An 11,886-nucleotide genomic window follows, 5' to 3' on the forward strand; every position below is an offset into this window, starting at 1 on the left:
CATGATTCCAGTTCCAAGGGAACGTACACGTTACATTCAAAGGGCATTAAAGTGCGTGAGACGTGAATTTATATTGTATTTATTTACAGAGGTAGGGGAGAGCGGGGCACAAAGTAACACTTTTTGACTTTCTCAGTTTGTGTAAATCCACATGGGGTTAAGAATATATATATTTTTATCCACGGTAATTTTACACTTGTCTAGTACAAATATGTCGCTTTGTTTCATAATTACAGTGTATACGTTTTTCTTTATTTACCCTCAAAAAATGGAAGTGAAATGTGACAACATGCCCCTGATGGTTGACTTTCTACAACTTTCTCCCATCTCCCGACTGCATCTCTGGAGCTCAGCCACAGTGATCTAGTGGGTACGTCAGACCCCCTTAAATTTTTCACTCTTTGTTATATTGCAGCCATTTGCTAAAATCATTTAAGTTCATTTTTTCATTTTTAGATGCAGTCGGGAGATGGGAGAAAGTTGTAGAAAGTCAACCATCACTGCAGCCCTCCACCAGTCGGGGCTTTATGGCAGAGTGGCCCGACGGAAGCCTCTCCTCAGTGCAAGACACATGAAAGCCTGCATGGAGTTTGCTAAAAAACACCTGAATAAGATTCTCTGGTCTGATGAGACCAAGATATAACTTTTTGGCCTTAATTCTAAGCGGTATGTGTGGAGAAAACCAGGCACTGCTCATCACCTGTCCAATACAGTCCCAACAGTGAAGCATGGTGGTGGCAGCATCATGCTGTGGGGGTGTTTTTCAGCTGCAGGGACAGGACGACTGGTTGCAATTGAGGGAAAGATGAATGCGGCCAAGTACAGGGTTATCCTGGACGAAAACTTTCTCCAGAGTGCTCAGGACCTCAGACTGGGCTGAAGGTTTACCTTCCAACAAGACAATGACCCTACGCACACAGCTAAAATAACGAAGGAGTGGCTTCACAACAACTCTGTGACTGTTCTTGAATGGCCCAGCCAGAGCCCTGACTTAAACCCAATTGAGCATCTCTGGAGAGACCTAAAAATGGGTGTCCACCAACGTTTACCATCTAACCTGACAGAACTGGAGAGGATCTGCAAGGAGGGATGGCAGAGGATCCCCAAATCCAGGTGTGACAAACTTGTTGCATCTTTCCCAAAAAGACTCATGGCTGTATTCGATCAAAAGGGTGCTTCTACTAAATACTGAGCAAAGGGTCTGAATACTTAGGACCATGTGATATTTCAGTTTTTCTTTTTTAATAAATCTGCAAAAATGTCAACAATTCTGTGTTTTTCTGTCAATATGGGGTGCTCTGTGTACATTAATGAGGAAAAAAAATGAACTTAAATGATTTTAGCAAATGGCTGCAATATAACAAAGAGTGAAAAATTTAAGGGGGTCTGAATACTTTCCGTACCCACTGTATATATATATATATACACACATATCATTTTTTTTTGTTCAAATAAAATAATGGCGTTTTTTAAGAATTAAAAATAATCTGTGTAAACAAAATTGCCAGACAAAAAAACGACTATAGCTGTGGTTAAACGCGATAAAACGAGCAGACTGGACAGAAAGGATCGTCAAAAATGCTCGGTTTACAGCGCACACTTATCAGAAAAGCTTCAATAAAGTATTGTCTTTTGTTGTTATGGGCGCGTCTACAGATTTCTTGCCATATGTCTATGTTTCTTGCATCTCACGACTATGTCGTGTATGAAATAATGTCTGTGTTCATGTGTGTAAAACAACAAACTGACGGTTTATATATAATCATTTGTAATTGTATATACATTGTTGTGATTAATTGTGGCTGGAACAATAATGTAGCTGTAAAAATAGTTGCTTGCTGAAATTGAAATGTATATACATCTTCATCATGACTAGATAGACACTAGTAATAGTTTGCGTGCTGTTTTGTTGTATTTTAAAGAGTTAGCCGTCAAAATTAAAACTGCTGGATGATATTCTTCATTCTTTATGACAAGTAAGATAATATGAATTACAGAATGTACAACGTTTTTAAAATGTATCAATTGCGGTGTACAGCGTTTATTATGAGGGGGTAGAATCCACAGCTCAGTACTCGCTACTCAATACTCATGAGTACTTTTAAATAGGCTACTCTTTTACTCTTACTCAAGTAGTTTTTTGGACAAGTACTTTTACTCTACTCGCACTACATTTTTTGGAAGGTAATGGTACTTTTACTTGAGTATATTTTTTCAGTACTCTTTCCACCACTGTCTGTAACTGATAGCAGAGCCGTGCTGCAAACTTTCAACGTTTTTAATATTTTATCTTTAGTTTATAAAACCTCCACCTCGCTTCAATCTATAAATCAGCATCAGCTTCAGGGAAATGACCTTTAAAGCCCTGAAACTGAATCTGAGAAAAGGAAGATTTATTTCCTGTCCCCAGAGTTCCTTTCCTGGAGCATAATAATAAACACATTAGGTCCATCACACTGCTCATCCTATCTCAAAAGATCCGACGGTACCCGTATCAGATGTGTGTCAGCATTTTAAGCAAATTAGACTAATTCCCATGCTAATCTTTATTTTTAATCCTGCTGACCGATGTTATCGAGTGGTCTTGTGCAAATGAAGTTAATGGGATCGTGATAGCACCACCATTTTCCGTAATGGGTCAATGGTTTTGGATTGATGTCGCCGTGATTTTGTTTGTGATGCAATCTAATGTAATGGTGTGAAAGACAATGTGGGAGCTGATACAGAGAAGTTAATTCTTACTATGAGTTTTTTTGGCTGTCTGTAATGCTGTCTGCTGTGACATTTCATTATTCATTGCTGGCCTTTGTCTTGATGCAAACAACTTGAGTTCTGCAGTGACAACTAGATGCATTCTAATATCGCTGCCACCTAAAATAGCCTCCGTGAATCTCAGCGTAACATTTGAGTGAAAGCACAAAGTTCTGCCTTCAGTACTCGCTACTCAATACTCATGAGTACTTTTAAATAGGCTACTCTTTTACTCTTACTCAAGTAGTTTTTTGGACAAGTACTTTTACTCTACTCGCACTACATTTTTTTGGAAGGTAATGGTACTTTTACTTGAGTATATTTTTTCAGTACTCTTTCCACCACTGCCCAGGTGTATATGACTTTCTTCTTTCAGACGAATCCAATCAGTTATATTAAAAATTATATAAAAAAAGAAGAAAGTCATATACACCTAGGATGCTTTGAGTGTGAGTAAAATACAGGCTAATTTTAATTTTTGGATGAACTAACCCTTTAAAAGTATACACATGAACCTATCTCTCTTATATCTGTTTTTCCCTAATACAGGGCGAATAAGAACATCACTCTTACTCTCTCATGGAATGTGGTGCCAAATGCTGGAATCCTGCCATTGGTCATGGGATCAGGACACAAGAGTATGGCCTTCCCTGAAACATATGAAACATCAAAGAGCTACTGAACTGTTTCAGTCCATCCCAAGCCATATTTGTAAATGTTGTGCTCCGTACCGGTTTTAATAAAAGTTGACAAATTGTTTTAAGGAGTGACTTGTTTAAGGGGGTTATGAAAATAATTACAACTTGTATATTTAACGGTATATGACTAATTTTTATTAGGGATGGGCATTCCAAGCCAAAATAATATTCGAAAATCGCAGGGTATTATTCGATTATTATTGAAAAATCGCACCCCTCCCCCGCATGCACGCACAAATACCCATAAACAGAGAGAGAGATGGGATTCAAGCTTTCAATCTGTATAATAAACTGTATAATGATCGAGATTAACGATCACACATACGGAGCAGCACTGGGCAGTACTTACCACACATTTTACAAGATTAGATGTTTGTCAGTGGTGCTCAGGATCTGCAAATCATTCGCCATCATCCTATCAGTCATCTCTCCTTACTCTGTTTATGTGGCAAGTGAAATGTTAACAGGCTACTGCTAGAAAGCGGCTAACCATGTCCCTTTAATCGCTCCGTAGAACGCGTTATTTGTTTTCCGCGCCTTTCTGAATACGGATTCAGCCACACCTCTAACCCAGTCGGGGGTGTTTGTGGTCCGCACAGAGCTCTTATTTGACATCATCCCAAGTTATTGTAACCATATGCTACACAAGTATTTTTTTATGCCACGCAAGTCTACAGTGTGCGTGAGACAATGTGTTCTTCTGTTGTTTTTGACAGCTTTTAGGTGCGTTATTGGCAGCGCCACCCTCTGCTTACATGAACGCGTCACCACTGCATCAGCACGGAAAACATGGGGACGTTTTAAAGACAATAATCGCACAATTTGATATTCTATAATTAAATCAACTAATCGAATATTCGAAAATCGTGACCCATCCCTAATTTTTATAATATACAAACACAATATAGTTAAATTATATATAGTTATTCTGAAAATTTGTAGTTATTCTGATTCTCATTTTAAAGATGGCAGAAGTTTCAAAAAACATTTTGGACAATGGAGTATTTCTGTGCCCCATACACTCCTTCCCGGTGTATCTGAATTATTTTTTCAATCTTTTACTATTACTGTTTTACTTCAGTTTATAAAATCTGAATATTTTATATTTACATATTCTATTCATAATAAATTACAGTTACTTCTGGAAGTTACTTTGATACGTCCCAGACCACGGTACAATCCTTTGCAAATGCAAAATTGCAACGTTGTTCCCTGATGGCAGTGGCCTCTTTCAGCAGGATAATGTACCCTGACACACTGCAGAAACTGTTCAAGAATGGTCTGAAGAACATCACAGAGTTTAAAGGGGTCATATGATGCGATTTCAATTAGTCCTTTCTCTTTGGAGTGTTACAAGCTCTTGGTGCATAAAGAAGATCTGTAAAGTTCCAAAGACTAAAGTCTCAAATTCAAAGAGATATTCTTTATAAAAGTTAAGAGTCAGCCACACCTACATAAAACAGCTCGTTTTAACACGCCCCCACATGTCTACGTCACGATGTGGGAAGATTTGCATAACGCCGCCCAAATGTTCACACAAAGAAAGAAGGCGTAACTTTTATTCTCGCTGTAGTTTTGTTGATTCCGCCGCAATGTCGAAAAGACACTGTGCTTCATTGTAAAAGCGAAACTACTTTGTTTGGTCTTCCAAAAGAGGACGATATCTGCTTCGTCATGCCTGGAGCTGATCTGTGCTGGTTGCTGAGGAAATACTACAATTTTGCGCTGTGGATTGCCGGATCGGCTTTCACCGTGGACGAAGTTTCAACCCAAATATTCAGATGTGTGCAGCACATGTTATGGAGGACTGTTTCCTGGAAGAGTAGACTACAACGCACTGGATAGCTGGCCAATCACAGCACACCTCGCTTTTTCAGACCGATGAGCTTTGTAAAAATCGACGCGTTTCAGAAAGGCAGGGCATAGAGGAGAAACAATAATGTACAGTATGTGGAAAATAATGTGTTTTTTTAACCTTAAACCGCATAAACACATTTCATTACACCAAATACACAAAATACTGTTCTTTTTGGCAACATCATATGACCCCTTTAAGTTGTTGCCTTGGCCTCCAAACTCCCCAGATCTCAATTCAACTGACCATCTATAGGATGTGCTGGATTAATATATTCCATTGAGTCCCCACCGAGCTGATTAAGCTCTGTGAATGTGGCTTCCAAATTCGATCCCAAGTATCCATTTAGTAAAAAAAAAAAACACACACAAAATAAGTAATTGTTAAATGATTAACAGTTTTTTGTTTAAAATTACATAATCTTTTGAAACAAACTGGCACTTGTTACACAGAACAGAAGGATATATTTAAGTTTTTAAATAGATTAAAATCTCATTCATGAGAAACTACTCATGATGTTTCTACGAGTAAGACACTTTTGGACAAAGGAGTCTGCAAAATAAGTAAATCTAATAAATGTTTATATTTTCAGTATTAAACCAAACAATCAGTGTTGATCCTTCTATCTGTGAGACCTTCATTCAGTCTGTTACTGTTCATTTCTGGGTTAGTAGTGTCTGTCTTTTTACTTAGCCATAATTGCTCAATCTATTTCAATCAGACAACTGCATACCTCAGATAATAATGTACGTGAGTTTGACGACAGACTGTCATTTTCGCCCAGATCTTCTCTCGTGTCTCTTGAAAAACCAGTTTCACCGATTGATACAGAGATGAGTTTGAGTTTTTCTCAGAATGCCAGTTCAGAGAAGGAACAAGACGCCTACAAATGTTCTCATTTTTCATGGTAAGTTAGTAAATACCTCTTCATAAAATAATGACCTATATAGAGTTTCAGTATCAGTCAGTTTTGAGACATTGTGCATCACAATAGTTTTTGTGCTCATTAAAGGGATAGTTCACCTAAAAAATTAAAATTCTGTCATTAATTACTCACCCTCATGACATTCCAAACCCGTAAGACCTTTGTTCATCTTTATTACACAAATTAAGATATTTTTGATGAAATCAGAGCTTTCTGACCCTGCATAGATAGCAACGATACCATGTTCAAGGAAGGTTGTAAGAACATTGTTAAAATAGTCATGTGACATCAGTGGTTCAACCTTAATTTTATGAAGCTACGAGAATACTTTTTGTGTGCAAAGAAAACAAAAATAATGACTTTATTCAAAAATGTATTTTCTTCTGTGTCCGTTTTCTATGGGCATTCTCGACAGTATCACGACGCATGCGTGTGAGAGAGTACTGGGTGAAATATCTAAAACAATGAGAGCTGAGTATGTTACGCAGTGTCCGCAATAGGCAGGGTCCTCACTGACTGGTGGTGGCAAAACTCTGAATGGAGTTACGCCCACTGTGGTAAAACCACACCCACTACCCACCCCCCTAACACTGACAGACAGCTATGCACATATACACCTCTTGACAGGCTATTTAAAAGGGATGCGAGTGACTTATCCTTACCTAGACACAAAATGAAGTTCCAAACGTAGGTTTGGGAGGAGCCTTATCATTCGGTCCTGTCAATCATCATTACAAGCCCACATAAGCAGCTCTCATTGCACCTGTCCCAGTGTCAATTCTTCCGGCATCCCTCCACCTCCCCATCTCCTCCTCTTTTTCTGTTTTTCTCTCTCTAGGTAGTACCACAATGGGGGGTTGAACTCGGTGCTCAAGCCGAGCCTTGTGTTTGAGCCTCCATTAAGGACAGCAAGCCAAGTTCGTTTAACATTAACTATCAGGACTGGATGGGCAGGCGAGCTCGTGAAATACAACCGGTGGGTTTATACGATGGCATTTTAATGCCACATTAAAAAAATAAAAAGAATCTAAGATTAAGAGAAATAAATCTTAATATTTAGAGAATAAAGAATTGATTGCTAATTCAAGCCTGCATGATTGGTGGCGCCAACAAACAATGTTTTTTTTTCCTCATGTATGTATTCTTGTATATGGCTTTAATTTGTCTGCTTAACATTTTTGCTAAAAAAACACTTTAAATCATCACAGAGTGCTTGTAATAAATACTGATTATAATCTAAAGTGGATTTTGATTCTATAATAGGCAGACATGCATTCTTATGGAATTTTTATGAGGGGTCAATCAAATTTTGACACTTCTGACACCTGGTCCCCTCTCTTGTGTGCATTCCTCTGCTTGTAAACAAGGCGCAGCACATCTGGGTTCTACATCAGAATGCTGGCTCCTGCGTCAGCAGCACCCCACATATGCGTTGGTACTCTCATGAATGCGCATTGAAAACTGACACGGAAAAGAAGAAATTGCTGAATAAAGTCTTTATTTTTGTTTTCTTTGCATACAAAAAGTATCCTCGTAGTTTCATAAAATTACGGTTGAACCACTGATATCACATGGACTATTTTATTGATGTCCTTACTATCTTTCTTGGATTTCATCAAAAATATCTTCATTTGTGTTCCAAATATTAACAAAGGTCTTGCAGGTTTTGAACGACATGCAGGTAAGTAATTAATGACAGAATTTTCATGTTTGGGTGAACTAACAAATGGGTTTTTTTCTGCTTGTCCTTCAGGAGTGAATCAGTGAAGGGTGATGGCGTCTGTGAATCAGAACTGAAGGGGGATGACATCTGTTTCAGAGCAGCTTCTGGCTCTTGATGATCTAGACACAGATAAACTGAAGAGGTTTAAATGGTGCTTAAAGAATTGTTACAGTGTTTCAGTCACTGATCTGGAGAAGGCAGATGCGCCTGACACAGTGGATCTGATGATAAAGTGTTTTGAACCAGAAGAAGCTGTGAAGATCACCGTGGACATCCTGAGGAAGATGAACCAAGAACCATGTGGCTGAAGAGTTAGAGAAGAAACACAGGCAAGGTAACGTTACAGTGAAACTGAAATTTAACTGTGCCATGAAAACACAAATCAATTTAAACTAAATAATTAATTTTTCAAAATATATCAAGGTCCTTTTAATTTATCAAATATGATCTTTTTCTATAATTGGTGTCTGACAGAGTGAACGTTTCCAGAATAAATGTACTGTTGGCTTTGAGCTGAAGCTTTTGATGTGCTTGTGTGGTTTAATGTCACTGTACTTTCATTCTGATATGGTTCTCTCTCATAGCTCAGGCTGAAAGCAGTATTGAGGATCCTGCCCCTGTTGGAGCCAAATTAAAACTGCTCAAATGTAAATACTGATCCCTGTCTGGTTTTATTCTTATTTTAGTCATATGGACTCCTTGAGTAGATTCCAGAGAAAGTAAAAATGCAAGCAGCAATTGCAGGACAAAACACTGATATGTGACCCTGGACCACAAAACCAGTCAAAAGGGTAGTTAAAAAAAGGCTTTATAAATAAGCTTTCCAGTGATGTATGGTTTGTTAGGATAGAACAATATTAGGCCGAGATACAACTATTTGAAAATCTGGAATCTGAGGGTGCAAAACAATCTAAATATTGAGAAAATCACCTTTAAAGGGGTATGATGTTGCTAAAAAGAACATTATTTTGTGTATTTGGTGTAATGAAATGTGTTTATGAGGTTTAAGGTTAAAAAACCCATTATTTTCCACATACTGTACATTATTGTTTCTCCTCTACGCCCCGTCTTTCTGAAACGGGTCGATTTTTATAAAGCTCATCGGTCTGAAAAGCGAGGTGTGCTGTGATTGGCCAGCTATCCAGTGCGTTGTGATTGGCCGAATACCTCAAGCGTCTGATGGAAATGTTACGCCCTTTACCGTACTGTGATGCCCTGTCAGGCCGGAGCGACGAGACAAAAACATAAAAACCCATTATAAACGAGGCATTTGTTGCATCCAGTGGGGACATAATTACGGGTTATAATGACTTATACTGTCTTTTTACGCGTTGCGTTGCATTGCGCCACGTAAACATAAAACCATGTCTGCATTTGTGATCAAAGAAATGACAAACAACAAGCCCTACTCTACACTGCCCAAAACTCACGTTTGAATCATCAGTGGCAAATTCTTTAAATATAAAAAACGTACTTACAGTCTGTGAGTCAGAACAGCCGGCATTGTAGTCTACTCTACCAGGATCAGGAAACAGTCCTCCATAAAATGTGCTGCACACATCTGAATATTTGGGTTGAAGTGTTCTGGAACAGTGTTGTAAATACAACTTAACCACTGATTTCTAGTCGTGTCCTCTTTTGGAAGGCCAAACAAAGTAGTTTCGCTTTCACAACGAAACACAGCGTCACACACGGTGGGCTTGAGTGAGCGGAGGCCGGAGGCCTAGAGTGAGCAGAGGCGGCCTAGAGTGAGGAACGGCCGGCGGGCTGAGTGAGCGGAGGCCGGTGGGCTTGAGAACGGCACGGCCAGCGGATTCGACAAAGGAGCGTCCGGCGGGCTTGCGGCAACCACATGTGACGACCCCGGGCTGGACTCCGCTTCGTCCACGGTGAAAGCCGATCCGGTGATCCACAGCGTGAAGTTGATGTATTTCTTCAGCGACCAGCACGGATCAGCTCCAGGCATGACGAAGTGATATCGTCCTCTTTTGGAAGACCAAACAAAGTAGTTTCGCTTTCACAACGAAACACACAGCGCTTTCACAAAATAGCGGCGGTGGCAATACTACAGCGAGAATAAAAGTTACGCCTTCTTTCTTTGCATGAACATTTGGATGGCGTTCTGCAAATCTTCCCACATCGTGGGGGCGTGTTAGAAAGAGCTGTTTTAGGTAGGCGTGGTTGACTCTTAATTTTTATAAAGAATATCTCTTTGGATTTGAGACTTTAGTCTTTGCAACTTTACAGATCTTCTTTATGCACCAAGAGCTTGTAACACTCCAACGAGAAATTGACAAAAGACATTGTGAGTGTCAGACTCTGTGCCATGTCTGTGTGTGTTTTGCTCCCCATGTGCCTTCCTTGCCCTTATTTGGTCTTTCCTGTTCCTGTCCCCATTTAGTTCTATTAGTTCCAGGTGTTCCTTGTTATTAGTTATCCTCCTCACCTGTCTGCCCCTCGTTATCTGCCCTATTTAATTTAATTATTTGAGTTCTATCCCGTTCTGTTCTCTCTTGTCGGGAATTGTATATGTCTACCCTTGCTACGTGTGTTTTCCTTGTTCCCTGGATGTTATTAAAACCTATATTTTTTAATTCCTCTCCGAGCTCCTCACAGTAGCGAAGTGTGACAGAGAGACTGCTGCTGGCTACATTTTCTCAAATTGAACGTGAACATATAGTGGACAAAGCTCTTAATAAAACATACAATAACAGAAAATAAAATATCAAACAATATATTTTCATCTTAATTTTCATTCATTTACATTAATGCAGAGACTCAAGTGACCAATATTTTATATATTTTTGTATAAATGAAAGACACAACTCACAGACACAAGCACAATACATAGTACAGCATGTGATAATATAGAGCAGGTGTACTAATGCTAACACTCAAGTCGGCTAACAATTCAGACACAGAACATGATAAAACTACATACCTGGGACAAACAGGACAGTTCATTAATGATGCTTGAGAGTCTTAAATTGAAATAAACAGAGGTTCAAAGTTTACAAGCAGGCCTAATACACACACTCTTTGTTTTATTGTCACAAAAAAAATGCATATTTGACTCAACTAAGAACTATGACAGTGGAGGCAAGTAATATAATTGGTGTATGACCTAACACCGTGTAACACCAGAGCCCAATGTGTGTTTTTGTTTTCCATGTCGAGTGTTCGGTGTTGCTTTCTCTGAAAATGATGCTTTCATTTCACAGGTTTCGAAACTGGAAAGCAGCATTAGAACGTGACTGCCGCCTTCAAAAACATGCATGTAGCAAGGTTCGTTTACAAACCTCGGCCGCATGTACAGAGTTTTTACAACATTATTTTGTAACTATTTAGTAACTTTGTATTTTGATAGGCTATATAAAGCTACTTTAGTTGCAAAATAGAACAGAAAAAAAGAATAGAACATTAAAAGAATATTCAAAAAATAAGAAAAAAACAACAACACTCACCTCCCCACATACCCCCGGCCCACCTGGAACATCACTTGGCCCACCCTTCATCTCATATCTGGAGCCAGGTCTGATGTATACAGTTGGTATGCTTATTATACTGCGTTTTTAAGGGGCTTGTTTTGTTCTTTGGCAACCCTTCACCTGGAGCGTTAATCAAGAGAGGAAAGAGTTCAGTAGTGACTAGAAGGAGAGCAGCAGTATGTAAACTGAACATCAGCTACTGTAAGTGCTGACTTAAGTAGATTAAATTATACACACCATATAACCACATCATTAATTGACTCCAGGCAAGTGAAGACTGACACGCCGCTCAGCCATTCACATTCACCTCTTCATCACTACAATGTAAATCGGTAAATCTGAGCATCAATTTGAGACACATATTAAATCGCAGGAAGTTATTATCAGCTGGTTACGATCAGTGTCCGATTGTTTGGAGGTGGAAAAATATAATATGTGCTGTTGCA

The 11,886-nt window shown here is 39.0% G+C and overlaps 1 protein-coding gene across 1 annotated transcript in view; it reads left to right on the top strand.

Moving 5' to 3' along the window:
• Positions 1-3,585, top strand: part of spcs3 (signal peptidase complex subunit 3) — a 7,883-nt gene extending 4,298 nt beyond the window's left edge. The window contains exon 5 of the mRNA XM_016232237.1: positions 3,301-3,585. Coding sequence (XP_016087723.1) covers positions 3,301-3,433 — 133 coding nt within the window. The 3' untranslated portion in view covers positions 3,434-3,585. The remainder of the gene's footprint in view (positions 1-3,300) is intronic.
• The last annotated feature ends 8,301 nt before the right edge of the window (positions 3,586-11,886 follow it).

Source organism: Sinocyclocheilus grahami, unplaced genomic scaffold (assembly GCF_001515645.1).
Source record: "Sinocyclocheilus grahami isolate Dianchi unplaced genomic scaffold, SAMN03320097.WGS_v1.1 scaffold17.1, whole genome shotgun sequence".
Taxonomy (NCBI): domain Eukaryota; kingdom Metazoa; phylum Chordata; class Actinopteri; order Cypriniformes; family Cyprinidae; genus Sinocyclocheilus; species Sinocyclocheilus grahami.